At 47.5% G+C, this 26,758-nt stretch overlaps 1 protein-coding gene across 8 annotated transcripts in view; it reads left to right on the forward strand.

Moving 5' to 3' along the window:
* The window catches only part of CLIP2 (CAP-Gly domain containing linker protein 2), a 515,486-nt gene extending 491,071 nt beyond the window's left edge, over positions 1–24,415 (forward strand). For all 8 annotated transcript variants that reach the window (XM_085649783.1, XM_085649785.1, XM_085649779.1 and 5 more), the window contains one exon: positions 23,225–24,415. In XM_085649783.1, the coding sequence (XP_085505909.1) occupies positions 23,225–23,236 (12 nt within the window). In that variant the 3' untranslated portion in view covers positions 23,237–24,415. The remainder of the gene's footprint in view (positions 1–23,224) is intronic.
* The last annotated feature ends 2,343 nt before the right edge of the window (positions 24,416–26,758 follow it).

The raw sequence follows: 26,758 nt of genomic DNA on the forward strand, positions 1-26,758 counted from the left end.
ATCTTCAAAGCAATCTAGGACTCAAGAGTGGCAGTGGAGACTAAGGTGGGTAAAGTCAAAGTGGATGTCAAACTGCTGCGCCAAGACCTCAGGAATATCGCCAATCGAGTGACTGAGGATGAAAGGAAAACTAGGTGTCCTCTGTGGAAGATGAAGTGGCCACACTTACAATTCAAGTCTCCAAGTTGCTCTTGATGATGGCAGTGCTCTAGGAATGTGCCAAAGATGCTGAAAATTGATCACGCACAAATAACCTCTGGTTTGTTGGGTACCCCTGAGAGCACCAAGGGCTCTGACACGCAGCCCTTCCTGGAGGATTGGCTGCGTTCATGGGTCACAGATGATAAGCTGTCACCATGGTTTCTGGTGGAACGTGCTTATAGGTCCTTGGCCCAATGACCCTCTGCCCAGGGCTTTGGCCAGCCCGGCAATCATTTAGATTGTTAACCACTGTGATAGGGACGCTATTCTTCGAGAGGACAGAAAGCAACACTTTCAAAATTTGCTTATTATGATTTCTCCTGACTATACGTGAGTAGTTCAGCAGCGTAGGTACTCTTTAGAGGAAGCTAAACAAAAGCTTTGTGCCCTCAAACTCGACAGTACATGCTCAACTTTCCTGTGAAATTGAAGGTGATCTTTAACTATGAAAATTAGGGACCTTGAATCTGAGTGCATTTTTCATTAAATCCCACACTGGCAACAGTGTGGGTTTAATGTGCTGAAAAGTTTGATACCAAACTTCCCAGTTGTCAGTAAACCTATTATGGTGCTGTGGAGTTTGTGATGACAAACTCCCAGCACCATATACTCTTAATGGCATTACTGCACTTACAATGTCTAAGAATTGACTTAGACACTGTAGGGTACAGCATTCATGCACCTGTACCCTCACCACTGGTATAGTGCACCCAGCTAGAGGTGTGGCTGACCTATGCCAGGGCAGTGGGTTGTAGGCATGGCACACAGGGATGTGTGCCATGCCGACTCTTCACTTTGTTCTGCACCAAAACACACAGCCTGCAATGGCAGTGTGTGTGTATGTGTGTGTAAAATGTAAAGGTACTGGGCCCCTAAGAGTGGCACAATAAGTGCTGCAGCCCTTAGAGGCCTTCTCTGTCCACAGTGCCCTTGGTATCCATGGTACCATTTACAAGGGACTGACCCGTGGCCAAAGAGTGCCAATTGGGTTTTGTTTTTATGCAGTTTAGGGAAAGAACATAGGCCCTGGGTACCTGTTTGGCAAAGTACATTAGCAGTTTGGCAAAAAGTGGGGGCAACTATGCAAAAAAGATGGCACTTTCTTACAATGTTCCCTTCCGCCATCACATAAAGATTGTCTCATGGTAACAGCTTGCCATCCTGTACAAGCTTGCCCCATCTCTGGATATCCCACCTTTTTATGGGAAGTGACAGCTTATCCATAACACATTCTGGTTTGGAGGCAAATTTACAATAGTACGTAATCCTGATAGTCTTCCTAATATGATACCATAATTCAGCCATTGCTTGTAGTACCTTAAGCCTCACCTTCTTGTAGTACCAAGAGTCTCCAATGTATATGTATATAGAAAATGAGCCTCCCCGTCCGATATTGTTAAGCATGGCCTTGTACATAGTGCCTATCTCTGAGCTAACTGGGTTAATTAAAAGCATTCTCCCATTCATAGTATTGCATATCCGGAAGTGACAACCCCACCTTGTCTCTTCTTCTCCGAAGCTTCCTCAATGCTATTTGTGCTCAGTTTAAGGCCAAAATAAAACTATTAATCCCTCCTTGCAATCTATTCAATCACTCGTTCTTGAAACGCAGATTGTGTTAAACAGGAACATGAATTTAGGCAGTATAATCATCTTAACCAAATTAGTTCTTCAGAAAATGGTAAGCCGTAGATGCGACCAACCCTTCATCAGTTTACACAACTCTGTCATAACTTTTATAATATTTGCACCCGGGGGTTTCCTAATATGTTCTGTGATCTTTAAACCTAAGTATTTAATTTTGTCCTTGATTAGATGACATCTTGCTCTTTTTAGTGAACTCGCAGACATCGGGCACACGAAGTCTAGAAATACTCGAAATTTATGAAGAAGCCTCAGGTCCCTGATCGAATAAAACCAAATCCCTGCTGATCCCAATAACAGGCAACCGGAGTATCTACTGTTAGCTTTCCACGATCCACATGCATCATCTATCATTCAGTACCTAAACATTTACATTTCTCACCTCCCAGAGCTGGTGTCGAGCCTTGATTTGACTCCCCTAGTAACTAAAATGAGAAGGAACCTACAGAAGTGGAGGCGTCTCCTGTTACATGTCCTGGGAAGAGTGGCCCTCTTCAACATGATGAAATTACCCGATTTGTCTTCCAAAATTCTTCCCATCCAATCCCCAGGCAATGGTACCAGAACCTCAACTCTATAATCCGTACCTTCCTTCTTTTGGGCAAATGGTCGCCCCGAGTGGCCCAAGTTAACTTCCGGAAGTCTCCCTATGATGGACGGATGAGAATGGCGAACCTCTTGTGTTCTTATATGGCTTCACAGTTGGTTGTGATAAATGACTGGTTTAATGGGGGTGGGAAGATCCTACATACACTGCTGAGCTGATCTTGCTTGGCCTTGACAGGATCATGGGAATGCTTTATGGGACCCCAATCCATCAATCCCTTCCGGAGATCACCCAGGCGATCTTACTAAGCTGGAGAGCCGCACTCCGCCTTACGGGCTGGGACCGCATGCTAATGGGGATGACCACCTCCCCCCGTCCTCTGACAGGGGAAATGGCCGCACCACACCGCAGGGCTAGAGGGTTTTGCAAAGTGGGACACTATAGAAATCGCCCATTTTGGAGATGTCTAAGTGGGTACTCGTATACAGACGTTTCAAGAGATAAAGGAGCAGTATAACCTGTGCCGTTCCTCAGTTTCATATACACCTGCAATTGTGACATACACTCTCAGCTAATATTCCCCCAGACATGGATGTCCCAGATTTCAGCTCTCTTGAGGCTTACCTTTTTATGGGAAAGCTTTACAACAGTACCATCTCACAGATTTATCAGACCCTAGTCATTAATGCTCCGAATAATTTCCCCAGGTTTAGATGGTAATGGGAGGCTTGGGTGGAGGTGCTTGTAGATACTGAGTGGAGTGAGGCCAGAATGGTCCCCCAAGAGTTAGCTATTTCCACCCAACTTAGACTGATCCAACTTAACTATTTACACATTACCTACATGACCCCCCTTGCGGCTTCACCGAGCTGGTAAGATTTCCCAAGCTAACTGCTTCCGATGGTCCTTGCCGGATGTAGCTTTCTTCCACGTAATCTGGTCCTGCCCTATGTTGGTCCCCTACTGGCAGAAAATAGGGAGAGAACTCTCATCCGTCTTGTATCTACCACTAGGATGTAACCATAAAGGCATCCTGCTGGGGTTGCTGGAGGATGTGGAAAGGCAGAAAATGGAGTGTATCTTTATTGAGGTTGCAACCTTGGTTGGCAAACCTGATATCGCCCGTAAAAGGAGGTTCACCCTCCCTCCCACCCCGCCATCACTGTGGTAGAGTGGTGTAGACTGAGGTGTTCAACAAAAGCAACCCATCTACACAGCTCAAGGCTGCCAACAGAAACATGAGAAGATATCGTACAAATGGTGGGAATACCACTCGCTGGATATGAGGGAATAATTAAGTTCCAAATAAGCTTTGTGAATTACTGTGACACGGATTGGTGAGCTGTGGTCATGTTTGTATTTGTTTGTGAAAGTGAAAAATATGTTCGAGGCATGTGTGCTGTAGTTACACATGCTTTGCATACTCCTTCCATCTAGTGTTGGGTCCGGATGTTTGCAAGTTGTTTTTCTTCGAAGAAGTCTTTTCAGTCACGAGTTATGGTGACTGCTCATTTCGGTGATGGTGCGCATGGGCATCACTCCTTTGTTAGAGAGTTTTTTTCCGCCATCGAGTTCAGAAGTGTATTGCTGCTCCCCGGTTTGAAACCCTTTCTTCGGGTTCCCCTCGGTGCGCAATTCACTCTACCCTTGACAGTATTGTTATCGTACATGGCCCCCTATTCTCCGGATATCAAATCGTTCGGTAAACACTTTATCTTTGTTCGGAAACATCGGGGCGGCCCTCGGGCCTAGCCGTGTCGGTCCACCCTTCTGCTGATGGAACGAACTGTGTTCCAATTCTGTCCTCGGTGCCACGCCAAGTATTCTCGCACCGACCTACATCATGTTTGTAACTTGTGCCTGTCACCGGAGCACAAGTAGGAAGAGTGCGACGCCTGCTGGTCGTTTCGGTAGAAGAAAACTCTTATGTGATCATCGGGCTCGACAACATGAAATGCAACACCAAAGCATTCAACAAACTCCGGACATCTTCGGCAAAGAATCAGAGCATGAAGACGTTGAAGCATCGGCGGTAGAAGAAGAAGAGGCCATCTGTGTTCCAGATTCGGATTCTGATCTCCAGATCCACTTGGAGTACAAAGACGTGCCTCTGGGACAGGGTGCCATGAGTAACGAAGACACCTTGCCCCCCCCCCCAAAACGTTTTCTAAAAAGCATAAGACTACGGCACCACCTCTGCCTTCGGGACAAGGTTGACACCGAGACAATGTTTCTGATGCCCCGCCTCCTGGCTCGGCACCAAAACAAATCGTCAAGCCTTCCGGCTTGGGACCGAGTCGGCCAAAATCATCTTCGGATCCGAAACCCTCCGCTTCCAAGGACAAATTTGGTTTTGAGCCGAAACCCTCCGATCCAAAACAAAAACATGTTTAGGAGCCGAAACATGTCCGCTTCCAAAAGAAAACTATCTTACCTCTCGAAATCATTTTAGACCTTCTGAAAGCTACATTGGATCTTAAACAAAAGAAGATTTATATTAATCCTGATACGGGATACATTTCTGCTAAAACACCAGCCAAACGCAAACTTCTTACAGAGGATTCTCCATATAAAATCTCTCTGAAAAAAGGCATGGCTTCCAGCCCTGCTTATCCTGCCCCGCAATTCCCTCCACCTCCATCTTCTCCACATTTACCACTTCGAGATCCTTTACATATAACACCTCAGGGATCCCCACATACACAGCCGGAAGGGGATGATATTGATGTAGAAGACACTCATTTGCCTGTAGACATTTGGAATATTACACCATTGACCCTCCATTGGATACTGACCCAGACCTTTACACTGCAAAGCCATCACCACCGGACGATAATGTGACTTGTCAGTAACTTATTGCTAGAGCAGCAGAGTACCATGGGGTGTCCTTACATAAAGTGTCCTGAGAGGAAGACTTTTTATTTGAACCTCTTGGACCCACACACAGGTCAAGTCAAACACTCCCTATGCTAAGGAGCATGAGGAGGCATTCAGATGACATCTGTAAAGAGGATGTGCGAGCACGTATTTTAACTCCCAGAGTCGATAAAAAATATAAACCTTGTCCATCTGATCCTGTGTTCATCAAAGGACAATCACCTTTCGATTCCCTAGTGGTGTTCAATGTTGGAAAAGGGCTAATTCACAAACATCTGATGATGCACCTCCCCCAGACAAGGAATCTAAGCTTATAGATACCTCGGGAAAATGACTGGTTGCTCAAACCGCTAACCACTAGCGCTTCGCAAACACACAGGGCCTACTAGCTGGGTATGACAGGGTTCACTGGGATGAATGGATCAACTGCTCCAATATCTCCCAGACGAACACAAAAGCAAGGCACAAGAGTTAGTTCAGGAGGGCAAACTTGTCTATCAGATGTGCTCTAGATGCAGCTGAACCCGTGGCTAGGTATATAAATACCAGCATTCTCCTCAGAAGGCATGCATCGCTTAGGATATCAGGGTTTAAACATGAGGCTCAGCAATCCATTTTAAACACCCCTTTTGACAAGCAACACCTGTTTGGTCCTGAGGTTGATCAGGCTTCAGAAACAATGAAGGAGGACACAGAGGTAGCAAAGTCCATGGGAGTGCTCGAGTCTCCATCAAATAGAGGCTCCTTTCGCTGCTCCTTTTCCAGAGGAGAGTCCAAAACCACATCTTCAGACCCAAATGCTTCCTGGTATAAAGGCAACACTCAATCCTCGCACTTTAGAGGTTTTTATAGAGGAAACAATCCCAAAGGTAGGAGTAGAGGTACCAATCAATCAGGGGATTTTAACCGCGCTACTCACCCATGAGGGTCTCAAGGCGCTGAGGGCGGGGGGGGGAAAGCCGGTCAGTCAAAGAGCCAGGTCTTGAGGGTCTTCCTGAAGATGTGCAAGGTGGGGGCGCGTCTGATATTGATTGTGAGCTCGTTCTAGGTCTGGCCCCAATGTAGGAGAAGGTTCTTCCACCCGTTCTTGCTCTGCCGATGCACAGGGGTTCGACGAGGTTGGCGGATCGGAGGTTCCTCTTGGGTACGTGGAAGGAGATTCTGTTGTTGAGATATTGAGGTCCAGTGTTGTGCAGGTATTTGCAGGTGTGGGGGAGTATCTTGAAAGTTACTCTCTTCTCGACGGGGAGCCAGTGGAGGTTACGCAGGTGTTGGGAGATGTGTTCGTGTCGGGGAATGCCGAGGACGAGTCTGACTGTGGTGTTCTGTATGGTCTGTAGTTTGCGGAGCAGAGATTTGTTGACCCGGCATAGAGGGCATTTCCGTAGTCCAGTCTGCTGGTTATGAATGCGTGGATGACGGTCTTCTTTTATTTAGGGGGGGGGTCCATTTGAAGGTCTTTCGGAGGATGCAGAGGGTGTTGATGCAGGCGGAGGCGACGGCGTTGACCTGTCGGCTCATGGAGAGGGAGGAGTCGAGTACAATGCCGAGGTTTCAGGTGTGGTCCGTGGGGGTGGGAGGGCTGCTGAGGGCCACCAAGTATTGTCCCATGCTGAGGTGGAGGGTCCGAGGACGAGGACCTCTGTCTTCTCCGAGTTGAGCTTCAGGCAGCTGCTGCTCATCCAGGATGCGACGTCCTTCATTCTTTCCTGGAAGTTGAGTCTGGTGGTGAGGGGGTCCTTGGTGAGGGAGAGGATGAGCTGGGTGTCGTCGATGTAGGATACTATGCCGAGACCGTGCTGTCTGAGGATGCTGGCAAGGGGGGCATGTAGCTGTTGAAGAGCATAGGGGCTGAGCGATGATCCTTGGGGTACTCCACAGTTGATCTCTGTGGGTTCAGAGTGGAAGGGTGGATGTCTGATTCTTTGGGTGCTGCTGGTGAGGAAGGAGCAGAGCCAGTCAAGGGTGGATCCCTGTGTGCTGGCATCGTGGAGTCTGGCAGTGAGCGTGCGGTGGGAGACGGTGTCGAAGGCTGCAGAGAGGTCGAGAAGGATCAGGGCTGCAGTGTGTCCTTGGTCAAGGAGGGTGCGGATGTCATCTGTGGTGGCTAGTAGGGAGGTCTCAGTGCTGTGGTTGCTGCAGAATCTGGATTGGGAGGGTTCGAGGATGGAGTTTACTTGGATGAATTTTGTTAGTTGGACTTTGACGGTCTTCTCGATGACCTTGGCCGCAAAGGGTAGAAGAGAAATGGGTCGGTAGTTCTTGAGGTCCGTGGGATATACTGAGGGCTTCTTGAGTAGAGGTCTGACTTCTGCGCGTTTCCAGTCGTCAGGGAGGATGTGCAGGGGGCAGTGGTACGGGGGGCTCCTGAGTGGATGCCTTTCATGGTCGATGTGGTGTCTTCGGTGGTGACTGGGGTCCAGGAGGAGATGGTGGGCTGGCTGGCGTTGCTGGAGGAGGGAGTGGTTTCTGGGTCAGGTGTCTGGTCGTTGAAGTTGTCGTAGAGGCCCTTGATTTTCAGATGGAAGTAGGAGCCGAGCTTGTTACAGAGGTTCTGGGAGGGGGTGATGTCCGTGGTTTCGCTGGGGGGATTGGTGAAATACCAGAGAGCTTCTCCTTACAAACGGTGACCTGCCAACATTCCCCCCGATTATTTAACACCTGTCGGGGGAAGACTTCAACAGTTTCTCCCCATTTGGCAATCCATAACATCCGACAAATGGGTGATCGATCTTATCCGACATGGTTATTGCCTGGAGCTTAACACCAATCCTCCAAATATTCCACCATGCACTCACAAACTGTTGTCAGAACACTTACAGTTACTCAAACAGGAAGTGCAATCTCTATCAGAAAAGGGAGCCATAGAACCAGTTCCATTACAGTACCAAGGTTCAGGGGTGTACTCTTTCTACTTTCTAATCCCCAAAAAGAACTGCTACTTAAGACCAATTTTGGATCTCAGAGTGTTAAACCTGTACATAATGTCAGAACACTTCTATATGGAAACGCTCTAACAGGTGCTTCCACTTCTACAACAGGGCGATTTTATGTCCACACTAGACTTAGAAAGATGCATACTTTCACATCCCGGTCCATCCAGCTCATCGTAAATATCTCAGATTTCGGATAGCAGGAAAACACTATCAGTTCAAACTACTCCCATTCGGAGTAACTACTGCTCCCAGAGTGTTTACCAGATGTCTAGCAGTAGTGGCAGCTCATCTCAGAAGACAACAAATGCGTGTCTTCCCATATGTAGACTGGCTCATCAAAGCACGCACACACCAGAAGTGTCTAAAACACACTCAGACCATGCTAAACTTACTCCACCAATTGGGATTTACAGTCAACATGTAAAAGTCTCATCTACAGCCTTTACAAATTCAATCTTATCTGGCAGTGACTCTCAACACTCACATGGCTCTAGCCTCTCCCAGTGCTGCCAGAATTCACTATATTCAAACTCTGTCATTACAGTTTCAGGCCAATCAAACCTTAACAGCCAAAACGTTTATGCAACTGTTAGGGATGATGGCATCATGCATCGCAATAGTGCCTCACGCAAGACTACACATGCGTCCTCTACAGGAATGCTTAGCACATCAGTGGAATCAGTTACAGGGTCAATTAACAGTTCTAGTGTTGGTAGACAGCCGCACCCGTCGCTCTCTGCAGTGGTGGAATCCACAAATTTTATCAAAAGGGCGATCCTTTATCGACCCTTCAACAGATCGTGCTAACAGCAGACGCATCTCTCACAGGTTGGGGTGCCCATCTCCACAATTACACAATTCAGGGTCTCTGGGACAACTAGCACAAACGTCTCCACATCAACTATCTAGAGCTTCTAGCAGTATTTCTAGTGCTGATAGCTTTTCAGTTTCATCTCATAGGCAAAGTTGTCCCAGTCCACACAGACAACATGACAGCCATGTACTATATACAAAAACAAGGGGGGACACATTCTCTCCAGCTGTCACGACTCTCTCAGACCATCTGGAACTGGACAATTCATCACAGAATTCATCTTCTGGCAGAACACCTTCCAAGAGTCAACAATCAAATTTACAACCTCCTCAGCAGAAGGAGGCAGCAAATACATGTGTGGGAACTTCATCCCCAAGTTCTACTTCCATACTTCCAACAATGGGGATTCCCACAAATAGATTTGTACGCCACAGTGGACAACGCAAAATGCCCAAACTTCGCCTCCAGGTTCCCACACTCTCACTCCAAAGGCAATGTCCTATGGATCAATTGGTCAAAGATATTTGCCTATGCTTTTCTGCCTCTCCCACTTGCATTTCTGGTTCGAAAGCTCAGGCAAACATCGCTCACACTGATTTGGTAGCTCCCACTTGGGCCCGTCAACCATGGGACACCACACTTTTGGAACTTTCAGTAGTTCGCATCAAAAGCTGTACCACAATTCCAGACTTCTCACTCAGAACCATGGATAAAACGGACACCCAAACCCCAAGGAGCTCAACTTAACGATTTGGTTCCTGAAGTCATTGAGTTTGGATACTTGAATTTGCCACCAAACTGTATGACTATTCTGAAAGAAGCAAGAAAGCCCACTACCAGAGCTAGTTATGCAGCAAAATAGAAACGTTTTGTCATCTATTGTAATAACAACAAAATTAATCCTCTGGATTCTTCAATCCAAAACATTGTTTATTACCTTCTGCACCTACAGCAAACTAATCTAGCTTACACATCTATTCGATTGCACCTTGCAGCAGTGGCTGCATATTTGCAAAACAGACAGCATTTATATTTTTTCAAAGTCCCCGTGATCAATCAATCAATCAATCCATTTGTAGAGCGCACTACTTACCACTTAGGGCCTCAAGGTGATGGGCTGGGGTGCTGCTACTGCTCGAACAGCCAGGTGTTGAGGGGGTCTCCTGAAGGCCAGCAGGTCCTGGGTCTGTCGTAGGTGGATGGGGAGGTTGTTCCAGGTTTTGGCGGCGAGGTGGGTGAATGATCTGCCACCGGTGGTCGCTCGGCAGATGCGGGGGACGGTGGCGAGGGCGAGGTCAGCAGAGCAAAGCTGGCGGTTTGGGGTGTAGAAGGTGAGTCGTTGGTTGAGGTACGCTGGTCCGGTGTTGTGAAGAGCTTTGTGAGCGTGGGTGAGGAGCATGAAGGTGATCCTCTTGTTGACGGGGAGCCAGTGCAGGTCTTTCAGATGGACTGGGATGTGGCAGTGGCTCTGGCGGGGAATGTCGAGGATGAGGCGTGCAGAGGCGTTCTGTATTTGTTGTAGCCATTTCTGTAGTTTAGCTGAGGTTCCTGCGTAGAGAGCGACTGGGTGACTGTCTTTCTGGTACCGGTGGGGATCCATCTGTAGATCTTGCGGAGCATGCAGAGCATGTTGAAGCAGGAGGAGGAGACGGCGTTCACTTGCTGGGTCATTGGCCACCTAGAGTCCAGGATGACTCCCAGGTTGCGTGCGTGGTTAGTGGGCGTCGGTGCAGCTCCCAGTGCGGTCGGCCACCATGAGTCGTCCCAGGCGGAGGGGGTGGATCTGATGATGAGGACCTCTGTCTTGTCCGAGTTGAGTTTCCGGTGATGGCTATTCATTCCTTCGTGGAGGTTGGATTTGGCGATGGTGGGTGCCTTGGTGAGGGAGAGAATGAGCTGGGTGTCGTCGGCGTATGAGACAATGTTGAGGTCGTGTGATCTGCCGATGTTTGCGAGTGGTGCCATGTAGATGTTGAAGAGTGTCGGGCTGAGGGACGATCCGTGGGGTACGCCGCAGATGATCTTGGTGTCTTCAGAGCGGAAAGGGGGGAGGCAGACACTCTGGGTTCAGCCGGTGAGGAAGGAGGTGGTCCAGTCCAGTGCTTTGTCGTGGATCCCTGCGTTGTGGAGGCGTGTGCGGAGGGTGTGGTGGCAGACAGTGTCGAAGGCGGCCGAGAGGTCCAGGAGAATGAGGGCCGCGGTTTCTCCGTTGTCCATCATGGCCCAGATGTCGTCTGTGGCGGCGATGAGCGCTGTTTCGGTGCTCTGGTTACTGCGAAATCCGGATTGGGATGGGTCCAGGATGTTGTTCTTTTCGAGGAAGGAGGTCAGTTGCCTGTTGACGATCTTCTCGATGACTTTCGCTGGGAACGGGAGGAGAGAGATGGGCCGTAAGATCTTGAGGTCCTTGGGGTCAGCTTTGGGTTTCTTGAGTTGGGCGTTGATCTCGGCGTGCTTCCAGCTCTCCGGGAAGGTCGCGGTCTCGAAGGAGCTGTTGATGATCTTGCGGAGATGGGGTGCGATGGTGGAGCTTTGTTGAAGATGTGGTGCGGGCAGGGGTCAGATGGAGAACCGGAGTGCATGGTGTTCATGATTGTGATGATGTCTTCGTCGTTGACGTGGGTCCAGGAGAGCAGGGGGTTGGTGTGGCTGGGGTGTGGTGAGTCTGAGGTGTCTGAGGTCTCGGTGTCTGTCGGGGGGGGCCTGGTTGCTGAAGCTGTCGTGGATGTCTGCGATCTTGCGGTGGAAGAAGGTGGCTAGGGAGTCGCAGGGGTCTTGTGATGGCGTGATGTCGTTGGAGTTGGAGCTGGGGTTGGAGAGTTCCTTCACGATGTTGAAGAGCTCTTTGCTGTTGTGTGCGTTGCTGTCGATGCGTTCTTTGAAGGTGGTCCTTTTGGCGGTTCAGATGAGTTGGTGGTGTCTGCGGATGGCGCTTTTGTAGGCTGTGTTGCTGTCCGGTGTCTGTTCGTGGTGGCACATCTTCTCGAGCCTGCGGCAGGCCTGCTTGGGTGCTTGGAGTTCGGCGGTGAACCAGATGTCTTTTCTGTTGGTGCGTCTGTTCGAGGGTTTCTTGATCAGGTGAGCATGTTGGCGCAGTCGTCGATCCATTGCCTGAGGTTGAGGGCGGCAGAGTCTGTGTCGGTAGTGTCCGTTGGTGGGTTTTGGGCAAGAGTGGTGACTAGCTGGTCTTCGGTGACTCTGCTCCAGCTGCAGTGGGGGACCCGTTGTGTGTAGTGGTGCGTGGTGGGCTTCTCGAAGGAGAAGTGGACGCAGCGGTGGTCGGTCCAGTGGTGTTCGATGGTGTAGCTGAAGGTGACGTGGTTGCTGGCTGAGAAGATGGGGTCGAGCGGGTGTCCAGCAGATTGGGTGGGAGTCGTGACGAGCTGTTTGAGTCCGAGGTTGGTGAGCAGGGTGGTGTAGTTGCTGTCGTTGTTGTTCTCGAGGTGGAAGTTCAGGTCTCCGAGGAGGATGTAGTCCGTGGACGCAAGGGCGTGCACGCTTACGAAGTCAGTGATGGAGTCGCTGAACTACGGTCGGGGGCCTGGAGGTCTGTAGATGAGGGTTCCTCTGAGGGTGGTGTTGGGGTCGGTGTGGATCTGGAAGTGCATGTGTTCGGCGGGGATAGGTGTGTCATCAGTGCTGGTCAAGATTCTGAGGGTGTTCCTGTGGACGATGGCGATTCCTCCTCCTGTTCCGTTGGTGCGGTCCTTGCGGGTGATCTTGTAGCCGTCCAGGATGGCTATGGCGATGTCGGGTGCCGAGGAGGGGTTCATCCAGGTCTCCGTCAGGAAGGCGACGTCTGGGGAGGTGGAGTCGAGACGTTCCCAGAGTTCGATGCCGTGTTTGCGGGCAGAGCGGGTGTTGAGCAGAAGGCATCGTAGGCTGTTGCGGCCTACCCCGGTGGGCGTGGTGGTGGTTTGTCGGCTGGTGTAGTTGCAGTTCCGGCAGGAGAAGGGTCCATGGGTGCGCTTCGGGGTGGCCCGGTCGCAGGTGTGTAATCGGCCGGCATGGAGTGTGTGGAGGGTGCTAGCGTCATAGCGGCGTCGGGTGTCGTGGCGTTCGCGGGGGCCAGGGGTTCTGGTGCTGGTCACGATCCAGGCACGGACGGGCGCAGACAGGCTTGCCTTAGGTGCGCCATAAGAAGGGGAGGTGGGAGGGAGGAGCAGCTTGGAGGTGGGAGCAGACGAATGGGCGAGCGGGGACGCAGCGGCGGGAAAACAGGAGGGTGGAACGGCAAAGGATACAGAAGGCAAGAGGGCACAATAGTAGTACAAAATAGGAATAAGAGGTAATAAGACCAAATCAACACAAGAGCAGAATGCACAATCACAGCAGGGCAGGAAAACGGGAGGTTAGAGCGGGTGGAGGATACAGAAGGCAAAAGGGCACAATAGTAGTACAAGAGGAAAAGGAGGAATAAAACCAATAAAACCAATTACAATACAATACAAGAGCAAAACCTACCTACGGCCTACCACTGGCCACCAGGGATGAAGCGCAGGTGGTAGCCTGCGGGTGGAGGAGGGCCTCGAACTTGCGTCAGCAGCGGCAGCAACGGGCTTAAGGACACAGACACACAGGTGGTGCTGTGCGGCGTGGGGAGTGACCTGCCTGGATTAGAGTAATACCACCCAGAATATCTCTGGCACCGGTATGGAATCTCAACATTGTACTTACAAGACTCATTAGTCCACCCTTTGAAAGATAACACAAATGTCCTTTACAGTTCCTTTGATTGAAGGTTTCTTTCCTCATTGCAATCACTTCATTTAGGAGAGTTGGTGAGCTACCGGCATGCAAGAAACCTTCTTGCAGCTTCATAAAGATAGAGTAGTTCTTCGCACCAACCCAAAATTCATACCTAAAGTAGTTTCTGCTTTTCATCTTAACCAATCAGTTGAGTTACCTGTGTTCTTCCCTCAACCTGAATCTGTAGCAGAACAAGCTCTTCACACACTTGACGTCAGAAGAGCGTTATTATATTATATCAAAAGGACAAAAGATTCTCGTAAAACAAAGCAACGGGTTGTCGCATCTGCACCCCATCACAAGGGCAATCCTATCTCGAATTCTGGGATTTCAAGATGGATTGTTAAATGCATTCACATTTGCTATGCAAAAGCTAAAAGAACTTTATCTATACCCCTTAGAACGCATTCCACTCGCAAAATAGGGGCATCTATGGCCTTTTTAGGTAACATTCCTATAGCTGACATCTTTAAAACAGCAACATGGTCTACACCACACACATTTACCAAACACTATTGTGTGGATGTATTAGCATGCCAACAAGCCAATGTAGGGCAAGCAGTGCTAAAGACACTTTTTCAGACAATTGCAAAATCTACTGGTTAGCCACCGCTTTAGGAGAATACTGCTTTATAGTCTATGCAAACCGTGTGTATATCTACAACACACATGTCTAGAACAGATTATGTTACTTACCCAGTAAACATCTGTTCTTGGTATGTAGAGCTGTAGATTTACGTGTGCTCTCCCACCTCTCCGGACACCGGTAGTTGTTGCAATTCTCATTATTTACATTACATATGCATGGACATCTCTTTATGACACTCACTCCATTCTCACCCTCTTATGGGAACACAATCTAACAGTGGAGTCGATGCCCATGTGCATTATCATCGAAAGGAAGAGTCACCATACCTCGTGACTGAAAAGAATACTTCAAAGAAAAACAAATTGCAAACATCCGGATCCAACACTAGATGGCAGGAGTATGCAAAGCATGTGAATCTAGAGCTCTACATGCCAAGACTAGATGCTTACTGGGTAAGTAACATAATCCTTTTTTGCATGTACCCACATATTACAATCAATTCAACTCACCATACCCGTTGTTTCAGTGCATAAAGTAGTTTTGCTTAGACTCCGCGAACCACGAGAGGCACTGCTCATGGCGCGTTTGGCTAAATAGTTTCCCTGCTTGTGGTTGTGCTGGCTGTGCTGTTCTTTCATTTCCTTCTTGTGCATTTCGACCACCATGATGTAGTGCTATTTAAATCAAAAAGATTTATGTCTGCCCATTGTTCACAACTCATTCATCGATGTATGTTACATTTCAGCCAGCATCTAGTGTATGTTTAGTATTTTTTATGTATCTGTTGTTATTCTTAGCCTGTTATTCTTAAGTCTTTTGTTATTCTTAGCTAAGAATAACAACAGACTCACATACAAAATGCTAAACATATACAAGTTGCTGGCTGAAATGTAACATACATTAATGATGATTAGGGACAAAATTACGAATGATTGTACAGCTCATCTGTGTGCAAGGTCCATTATTTACGATATACATTGTCTGGGCTTTAAGTAAGCTCCCTTCAACCATTGGCTTTTTTGTGTGTCAGTCCTCCTTCAGCCATTGCTTAAAGACAGCATAAATAACATCTTGACTCAGCCCAGATGAGTAGATATCTCTCCCACAGCATGCTATTGGCTGTTTAATGCATTATTCCATCTCTTAGCAAGAGGCTCCATTTCAATAAATGAGACTATAGTACACTCACACGTTTTGTCACATTCAGTTCTTTAGCTATAATATGTACTGTATACGTAATCTATGTTTCATATAATTTTTTTTAATGGGAGGCACATGGGTTCACTTTACAGCAAAACAAATAAACTACTTAGGATGCCAAAGGACAGAGAATGAAAAATGTCCTAACTACCGTGAAGGAAAGTTTCAATTCTATTAAGGACGCGGAGGCGAGGATTGTGCTTAACTCTTCCATTTTCATTGCTCAGCAGCCTTAACAGTAAACAAGGTAAAGACTACAAGTCCCATGAGTCTTTCCATAAACAAGTGACCATAGAGACAGTCCCATATAAACAGAGTCCAGGAACAGCACTTCCTATTTCTTCGGGCGAACCACATGATTCAACGTGCATTAATATTCTTGTTTCTGATCCGATCCTGTAATAAAAGGAACAGTGTCAGCCCATTGAAAACTAACGTTATTCCTGCATCAGAAGGTGTATTAGACAAGCCAATTAAACTCAACAATAAAGTCACATGACAAATCCATCACCAGCAATTCCGCCAAACCCTCAAAAGGATCGATACTTAGCCAACTCAAAGCTTGTTCTTGGAAGGGTAAGAGTAAGACAATACGCTGGGTGGGATAATCCTCGTCTCTGCATCCTTAATAGAATTGAAACTTTCCTTCTTGGTAGTTAGGACATTTTTCATTCTATAGCAGGACCGGAGGCTCGGATTATGCTAGTTCAAAGCTGATCGACAACCATAGAAGTCATGCTCAATATAGGTTTAAAATAGAAAGTTTTAAAGGTGGAGTCCGAGGACCAATCTGCAGCTCTAAGGATGTCCTCCAAGTGCCCTCCAAGGGAAAAGGCCTTCGAAGCCATGGCTCCCCTTGTTGAATGGGCTCCAAAAGCCAAGGTATCAACTCCCGCTTCCTGGAGTACTCATCGTACCCAACGGGCAATTGAGGAGGCTGTCACAGCTTTGAAAGGTTTCTTGAGGGACAGAAAAAGTTGTGACACTCTGAGAGGTCTGTATTCCTCCGTCATCATCTCGTATTTCCTCAGGCATCGCACGACACACAACTTGAGGTGGCTTGGGAAGGCCGGGTAGTGAACCACTCTGTTGTTAGACTTAGTACGCTGCACGACCATGAACGACACCCCATCCGGTGTGAACACTCGCGCCAAAACCTCCAAAGCTCTGACATCCGATACCCGCTTACAAGAAATCAGGCAGAGCAACATCGCCAGCTTACCTGTCAGCTCCTTATGGGAAAGATATTGATTGTCCTGCCAAGATTGCAAGAAACGGAGTACCGTATTAACATCCCACAATGAGGAATACTTCGGACGAGGAGGAAACGACAGGTGTATACCTCTCAGCAATCTGCAAACCAAGGGGTGTTTCCCTACTGGAACTTTATGAATGGGCAGGTGGCCCGCCAAAATGGCGGATCTACTCGCATTAATCGAGCGATAGGCTAAACCCTGATCCACTCATTCTGATAGATAGTTTACCACATGAATCACATCAGCTGCCACGGGATCAAAACCCCGTCGCACACACCAGTGAAGCAACTTTCTCCAAGATGATAGGTAACGCTTGACTGTAGATTCTGCCCATGCCTTTCTGATAAGGGACGAAGCTCTCGCCGAAAGGCCCGGGACCTCCCAATGTACCCTGTAATCCTCCAGCTCAGGAGATGGAGGCTGCCCTCTCGAACTAGAGGGTGCAAGTTGCCCTGAGCGTCTGTCAGGAGAAGAGGTGTCTGGGGAAGTAGGATTGGAGAATCCATAGAAAGTTCCAGAAGAACTGGATACCAGACTTGATATCTCCAATGTGGCGTCACTAGAATTACTTCCACTTTCTGCCTCCTGATTAAAGCCGTGAGCCTGAGGATCATGGCGATCGGTGGAAAGGCATAACCGCGGAACAGGGTCCAATCCTGTAAGAAGGCATCCGTCGTCTCTGCCAGAGGATCTGGGCGCCAGCTGAAGAAGCGAGGAATCTGAAAGTTGAGACGTGACGCAAAAAGATCCACTTGACACGGTCCCCACCGAGCCTTCAGCCCACGGAAGACAGCCGGATCCAGCTTACAAGCACTGTAGTCCTGAAGATGCCTGGAAAACCAGTCCACCGTCTGGTTGAGGGAACCCGGAAGGTATTTCGCCGTGACTGACAAGTTGTGAGTCAGACAATGTTCCCAGAATTCATTGGCCAAGTCCGCCAAGAGGTTGAACCGAGTGCCCCCCAGACGATTGATATATCTCACGCTGAGATAATGTCCATCTTTAGAAGGATGGCGCACAAGACCTTGTCGGCCGCTAGGCTGCGAATCATGAAAGATTCGGCCAGGAGCTCTAAACAATTGATGTGCAACGATTGCTCATGCTTGGACCAGTGCCCATCTGTAGTAACATCTCCACAGCGGGTGCCCCAACCGGGATGACTGGCATCTGACTCGATCGCCAAGTCCGGTGCCGATCCGAATATGGCTCTCCCATTCCAAGTGTTCGAGCCACTAAAGCAGCTCCATGCGAGCCTCTTGCGAGAGGGAGATCTCCTGGCAATACGAGAGACTGCGATGCAGATACTGCATCTTCAAACGTTGTAACGCCCGGTAATGCAAGAGGCCTGGGAAGATCGCCTGTATCGAAGAGGAAAGAAGCCCGACAATCCGGGCTAGGTGACGTAACGAGAATTTCTCTCTCTCTAAAGTCCGGCGTAGCTCTCTGCGTATCAAGCGCATTTTCTGTTGGGGTAATCGGAGGCATTGCCGGACTGTATCGACCTCGAAGCCCAAAAAAGACATTTGTTGGGCCGGAATATAAACTGATTTCTGATCGTTCAAGACAAACCCCAGATTCTGTAGGAGTTTCTGGGCCATACCAAGTTGTGATATCAGGGTGTGCTTCTCCTGGTGCATTAGGATGTCGTCCAGGTACACTATGAGACAAACCCCTCGCGCGCTGAGCCATTCCATGCCTGGACGCAAGACCTTGGTAAACCACCAAGGAGCTGAAGATAGCCCGAACGGCAGGCATGTAAATTCGTAGATGAGGCCACCCCACTGGAACTGTAGGAACCACCTGTGGGGGGGGGAAGATGGGTATGGTAAGGTAGGCATCCTTTAGGTTGAGCCGTACGAACCAATCATTGGGGAGCAACACGTCTCTGAGAAGATAGATGCCCTCCATCTTGAAGTGGCGGTACACCACCCATTGATTGAAATCCCGGAGATTGATCACAGGACATAACCCCTTGTCTTTCTTTTTGATAAGGAAGATATTGCTCAAGAACCCGTGGGGATGTAGAGAAGTTTGGACAATGGCCTATTTGTTTAGGAGGTCGCGCACTTCCGCATCTACTATCCGGGTGCTCACTCTCTCTCTCTCTAGAGAGAGAGAGATAGAGAGAAGGTCAGAGGCTTGGGTTGAGAGAGTTGCCGGGGAACCCCGTGACACTCGATGTGGAAACCCCCAACAGTTTTCAACACCCAAGCGTCCTCTGTAATTGCCGCCCAGTTGTGAAGAAATTATTGCAACCTTCCCCCCACCTCTGGATGGGAAAAAAGGGAAAGGCCTTACCCGTGGGTCCACCAGGTGCATTTTGTGCTCCTCAGGGTAGCCTTTATCCCCACAGCCTTTGCCGCGTCCTTTTGAGGGGAAGGACCCTCCAAACTTCTTCTGGTCCTGTCACTGTATGGATCATTTAGTCTGGAGCTTGTGGGTGTTGTTTGTATACGGATGGCCGGAGGAGAGCCCCCTACCTCTTCCGGCCCCTCCAAAAATCTGCTGGCTAAACACCTTGATAGACTGTTGAGCTTCATCCAGCAAAGAGAAGGTGTTTACAAAACGGGATAATTCCTTAATAAAAGGTTCTCTGAAGAGACCCCTATTGGCCACAGCTCCGGCCTCAGTAGAAGCCAGCTCACCCAGTCTTGGTTCGAGTTTAATGAGCAACGAGCGTCTCTGCTCAGACCATAACGCACAATTGGCCAAGAAAACAAAGGGCTCTCTGTGCCCAGCCCGAGAGGATCTCAGGATCTATCATGTGCCCCGTTTCTTTGGCATCCTCCACCATATCCATGATCTTGGTAAGCGGGCCTAAAATGTCTGGGACCTTATCCTGACATGAACGCCAGGATCGGTCAAGACCCTTTTTAGGGTCTTTAATAAACTTGCCAATGAAGGTGGCCATCTTGGTGTCAATTTCTGGAGTACACACCACCTTATCTGGGAGGGAATGCCGGGGGCATTCACCTTTTAAACGGCCTCGGACCTCCTGGTCCATCGGCTTCCGAATCCAGCTAGCCACATATGACGCCACCAAGGGCGCAGGAATCCATTCCGCAGAGCGCAGTGATAGATATCCTCCGGGTTCAGTAAACCAGAGATATCTACCGAGTCCTGAGCATGAGGTACCTCCATCCGGGCCTTCTTTGCGCCTCCTTCCGGACGCTAGGGTCTGCTTGGACCCGGTTCCTCATCTGACTCCTCGTTTGGAGCCTCTGAATCGTCCCCAGTATCTTCCTCTGCCCCCGCAGGATGGCAGGAATCATCATCGGGGGTACCCTCTGGTTGGGAATCCTCAGGCCATTCCAAAGTGTCCAGGCGTCTCTTAAGGAAAGCCTGGCGCAACCTCTCAAAGGCGTTGGGCGCGGTGTGACCCTTGGTTGGCTTACCCAGGGCTTTAGCCTTGCCCTTACCTTTGGAAGGTTCCCTAGTATGGGGAGGAACGGCCTCTGACCAGTCACCCTCAGTAGAGGAAACCACCCTGCGCCGGACCGTAAGTTCTATAATACGGCGGCTCAGGGGTTCGAGGGCTGATGAAACTGCCCTTTCCAGTGATGCATCTATCGCATCCACCAGCCCCAAGTGAATGGGGAGTAGTGACTGGTCTTCCTCCTCTTGCTCCCAGGTACGAAATCACCTGCCATATTCGTCTTTGAACCAAATGGCCAGTGGGGGAAAAAGAAAGTACTAAAACAATTGGTTGTGCCTCTGCTTGTTAAGCACAATTGACCTAAACACAAGGCTCCGCGGGGAAAACCGCACTGCTGGAGCAAATCACTGATGCCAAGTGCGAGAAGAGTAAATAAGCAAAAAAAACGCTCGAGGGCTTGCGCTGACTACCGTTCAAAATCACTCTCGGGCGCAAGGAACTGTCTCCGCTATTCAGCAGGAAACTGTCATAACGAGCTGAGGAATGTCAGGAATGCGGAGGAGCGTCTCTACCTTCCTTCGGCAAGCGCACACGCACACCACGCCCTCAATCGGGGTGAGCGGTGCAGCGCGCTGGCCGAGATTACGTAAATGCCGATGCCCCACAGGGCGCGGTGAGCAGGGGAACGGTACAACCTCTGGCCGAGCACCCATAAGGCTGTCGAGTGAAGGAGCCTCACAGGACGCAAAGGGCCGCAGGAATTCTCCCCGGATCGCTGAACCGCCCCTGCGACTCGGAGACCCGCAAGTGCCACACAGTACTAAGCGAAATAACACAAGCTTTACATTACGTTCTACACATTTAATTAAGCTCTACATATACATAATCAAGGAAGGCACTTATCTGGTTGCTGAGCAGCAAAGAAAGTGGAAGTGCTTTTCCTGGACTCCGTTTATATGGGACTACCTCTATGGTCACTTGTTTATGGAAAGACTAGTGGGATATGTAGTATTTACCTTGTTTACTGTTAAGGCTGATGAGCAATAAAAATGGAAGTGTTGAGCCTAATCCGAGCCTCCGGTCGTGCCATAGAATCTAATGGTTGCCATTGGTGTCATTAGCAACCACATATGGTCACCGGGCCACTGATATGCATTCAACAGCTTTTCACTGCGCCCACTAGGTTGAAACTGAAATATAAATTCAGCTTCTCAGTGGCTTTGGCAAAGCGAAAGGGTCTGGTTTATACTGTAAATGCAAGCCATTCCCATTGGCTTTGCCAGTGCTTTGTTATGTTATGTTAATGTAGCTTAGTGCAATGCAACCTGAAAAAGGTATCCTGGCACTAAGGTACGAAGGCTAGTAAGTAATGAACATTATTGTGTACAAAGCTTTCCAAAAGGCAGTTGCTGTTGTAATATTGCAAAGAGATAGGCAGAGATTCCAAAAAGACCGAAAAGACTGAGCTGCCTAATCTAACGCAAAGGAACTTGGGACCAAGGATCAAATGGACACAAGAGAACACCAGCTTACAAGCTAGAAGTTTATAGTGAGACTTCTTTTGCAAATAGAGGACATGAAAAGCACAATGGACCAGTTAAAGGGATTTAAAAGTCACCTTTTTGGGAATAGGCATCCAATAGGTATTCAGTGCAGCTGAAGCAGTAGACAACTAAAGCCACTGTAAAGCCACTCTCATGGCAGCATTCTCAATGTGTTAGAAACGTTTAAACGGCCCAGGTAGAGAGCCAAGAAATAATGAATTATAATAGCCCGTTGACTAAGAATTATCACCTGAACCATTCATGGCCAAGCTTGTAGCAGCAGAAAAGAGATAATTTTGTATAATAAATTCACAAAAAAGAAGCCAGTGGCAGAAAGAAGGATTGGCTTGACTGGGCAAGGAAAGCTCGTCATTGAAATGAAAGTCCAAGTAGTGCACTGTTGCCAACGAAGCTGGCACAATTACCAATGAGGCTGGCCATAAACCAGGGGGATGGACTAGAGGAGAGTCGTGACCAGGGAAAAACAGAATCTCTGTCTTGTCCCCATTAAATTTTAAAAAATTGTTTGCCAGCCAAGAGGCAATTGCCAACATGCAGTCTTCAAATAAGACGTGGATCAGAAACAGGTTGTCTATGGAAATTAAAACTGTGCATCATCTGCATTGCTCATGAATTTGGCACCAAAAGAACTAGCAAGCTAGGCCATTGTGAAACGGCGCTGCTTCCAAGAATGCTTGTTTGCTAGTTTTGCTGTGCCGTATGGTCTTCCCCTGCCACCAAAAAGGGTTCATACAAGTTTTCGTCACTGGACCAGTACCACAAAGACACTTCCTCTTTTTTTTCCTTTGATGGTTCTGCTACCAACATCCTACTCTTTTTAAATGGTCCAAGTTCACCCTACCAGGACTACTGAGCCCTAAGCAGTGCTAACTACTATCGCAGCATAAGGCTGAGACGTGTTGTTTGGGGTTTGAACAAGTTTGAAGCTGTCACACGTTAAACCCGTAAAGGAGAATTGTACCAAAATCCACAATATCAAGGGATCACGGACACTAGGGACCCAATCTACAATATCAAGGGATCACGGACACTAGGGACCCAATCTACAATATCAAGGGATCACGGACACTAGGGACCCAATCTACAATATCAAGGGATCACGGACACTAGGGATTCAATCTACAATATCAAGGGATCACGGACACTAGGGACCCAATCTACAATATCAAGGGATCACGGACACTAGGGACCCAATCTACAATATCAAGGGGTCACGGACACTAGGAACCCATACTTAAGCCCTATATGCAGGTGCGGCCTAATGGTGTTGTGCTGACAGTTAAACCAGGTGCCCAATGAGTACACATCTCCCCCAATTTGTTAAAAGTATGTGATTGTGTTTAAATCACTGTATTTCCCTGCATTTACTATGTTTACCAACATTGCGATCCTCTAGAAATACTATCATTTATGAACAATATAATAACACCAAGACATTACTTTTTAACACAGTGTATCTTCTATTTCCAGGAAAAGCACTGACATCGAGAGAAAAGAGAGGCGGCTCAGGATGTTGGCTCCTGCGTACAGACAAGAAAAGGAACCGCGCCTGCACTAGGAACCGACGCCCGCTTCTCTTACAAACTTACACAGTATTTTTTGCTCTCGGACAGTATTGCTGAGGTACTGACAGATGTAACTAGGACAATCCCTGTCCCCCTCAAAGACGCCTTTGGCATACACCATTGCAGAGCAAAAGGGCAGAGGTCTGCCGATACATGGCATGATTACTTTGGAGACCTGTTATTGTCCTTCATGTTCTAGATCTGTCTCCTACAAGCTGGCCTGGTCAAACTGATGAAGGAGGGCATTCGGTGCAGTTCTTCCAGCAAAGCAAGGTCACCTCAGTCTACCACAGTCAATGGACCTTTGACAGAGGGTTTCAGTGGGGGCTCCAGCAAAGCCTCAAGAGCACATGCTCCCAACACCTCAGATCTAGAAACGTGGAAACTCCTAAAACGCAAGAATATGCTCTCAAAACCTGAGACAAAGAAACTTTGAGAGCACTATAGCAGAAGCATATGCTATCAACACTGCGATGTAGAATCTTTGAGAGTCACACGGCTGAAGACTGCAGAGTACGGGGACATACATTTGAAAGTACTTCAGGTCAAGGGAATACTATGTGAGATGCTCATCCACTGAATTGATTTCTTAGTTGGTTCCATAACTCCTAGTCTCCCAGTGCAGCAGTAGGTTGTCTGTTGTGCAGTGCTATGAGGTTTGGTTTTTAGGAACAATGTAGCATCACCCTCATGTTATATGTGAACAAGTCAGCTGGATTACCATACACACACGTGGCCTTGTGCAGATAGGTGCAGTGGATGGCAGCTGGGAAATTAAAGGAAATTGGCACCACTCAACGGTGGGAAGAAGTACTGTTGGAAGGAAGTTAGCAGGCACCCCCCTGTTTCCCCAAAATGCATTAATACACACGGCGTTCTTGAAGAATGCAGCCTTGCTTCTCTTGTAAGAAAGCTCACAAGGTCAATGCACCTGCTAAAACATTTAGGTGCAAATTGAAGGTTACATTATCAAATCCCAGAGTGTTGCATCTTTCAGAGGTTGATATAATAGCTACCAATTCACAGGGTACATGTAACACCTGTTTTTAAAAACGGTGCTCTGAGGCTCAGGCAATAAAGTGCTTCGTAAATGCTTTGATGTAGTTGAATATACCTTCTTCATTTCCTTATGCTGCATTTATATTCTGGCTCAGTCGGCACTACGTGCTTATACCTTAATGTGTACAGTTGGCAATGAGAATTAGCTCAAGCAGAAGCTTTTAAACATGCCTCACTCTTATTCTCTAGATAATGAAAATGAAACATTACTCATGATAAGGATACTGATGTTTGAGCATTACAGCTGACCATATTATCGGTTGAATTGAAAGGTGATCTCTTACACTAGGTGTCAAAAAAGCTGCATTGGTACTGTTTGCTCATGTCTTCTTGTAAATAATTCTAAAAAAATCCATCAGAGTAGAACATGTTGCTGAATTACTGGTGGATTAGGAATGAACCAGCGTGCTTGCTTATACTATATAACCTGCCACTTACTGAGAAATAGGTATAAGTTCACCATATGACTCCTTCTACCTAGAGAATGCTCCAGTTCATCACTTTCATTTAACAAAATGCACAACAAGGAACTTACAGAAGGCGGGTCTTTGTCTATGCGCCCTGGATTTGGAACAGCCTCCCTACCAACATCTGAAATATCCCGCACCTTCTCCAACTCAGAAGAAAGCTGAAGACCCATGTCTGCAAGATACACACCCCACCACACACATACTAGAAATCAGCTATTACCTCCTGTAAATGACCTAGATTCACATCCTTAGGCATCTGTTTGGTTTAAAGCGCTCTGTTGCGTTTCGGCTACGTACTCACTAACCCAACATCTTCAAATTCTTGTGTACATGCATTCACTTCACAAGCTAATGCATGGAGGGAATTATAGTCGTGGTTCATATCAGTAGGAATCCATTGAAATAAAGTGAAAGGTTCCAATAATTTATGAAGGAAAGTCCCGCACTGTAGCACCACAACCCCATCAACAAGGGCACCAACCTGTTTCCTGCAATAATAACTACACGAGTTAACAACAGTCACAGAGTTCATTTTTGAGTGACCAGTGCAAGATCTACAGATCTGCCACATACACAATTTGCAAATGCGTTTCAAAGTGTTTACAATATTTGAAATAGTTATCATGATTTGAATTGCTTTAAGATAAATATCACATGCTGGTTGTAAAAATGAATGAGACGCGTTTAAGTGATTGCTATCAAACTGATTACCTGCTGTAGTAACTTACATACCAAACATGTGCAAGATATAGAGAGGTAAACACAACTTTCCCGTTGAAGCCCACGTGCAGATAACGGTAAAATGCTCTCATTTCAAGATGGCTGCCTTATTTGTAAATGATCTTGGGAAGTTACAGTGGCACTTGCCCGTTGTGTTGCAGCACTGCATCAGTGACAAATGGCATCACTTTACCTTCCCATTCTCTTCATTATGGGGGTGAAATCCTTAGAGTGTTTACAGGACGAGTAGGTGGAATGCAGATTAACATGAGAAATACATGTTTTGGTACAGGTGTTTCCCTATTTTTACTCACTGTATAGGGTTCACTACTAGGGAATAATACCGTCAAGTTGCATTTGACAAAAGCAGAATTATTCCAAATGTGTAAATGACACTCATAGGTAATTAAGCGTTTAGAATATCAGTCTTCAAAATAATAGGCCCATCTCATTAAAAATAGATGTTAATCAGATTTGCATTAAAGAACATCGCTATTAAAATTGTGGCAAGTGATGTTGCATAGATTGCGACAATGGGTATGCAGCACAGGGCTATCCGTTTTAACTAGAAACTCCATCTCAAAGCCTGTGGCAGCTGCAGCATAGGAAACAGTTGTTTTGAGAAAGAGTTCCCAATTCCTCATGTAAAAGCAGGATGTACTAGCAGCTACTGCATACCAAAAGACTATGATCTTTATTTAGAGTTTGGAGCATGAAATTATTCATCACAAACACCGTGGATGTCCCATCTGTCATATTACAAGTGCTCTATAGCCTATAGCACTTGTAATACAGCAGATGGGATATCCACCACATTTTGACTAAGTATTCCATCTACCAAACTCTAAATAATGCACAATAATCACATGTGGTGAAGGGGCAAACTGTTTCCACGGTCTCTACATAATTTGTTTGATACCATTATCACTTTTTTGGAAATAAAATAACACATTCAAGTGTATTTGAAGGACTAAGTGTTAACATCAGAGGCAGAGGTTATCTCTGTAAAACGGAATTTTGAGGCAAAGTGTTGTTTAGCGCCGATGTTGCCAACTTTGATCCCATGAGACCTTAGTTGTAATCCTGGCTTCACCGTCTGGCTTACACTGAATGATCCTGAGCAAACCACGCAATGCCTGTATTCCTCAGTTTGCTAATCTTTAAAAACTTTGATACCCTAGAAAAACACC

This window comes from Triturus cristatus, chromosome 3_2 (assembly GCF_964204655.1).
Source record: "Triturus cristatus chromosome 3_2, aTriCri1.1, whole genome shotgun sequence".
Classification (NCBI taxonomy): Eukaryota; Metazoa; Chordata; class Amphibia; order Caudata; family Salamandridae; genus Triturus; species Triturus cristatus.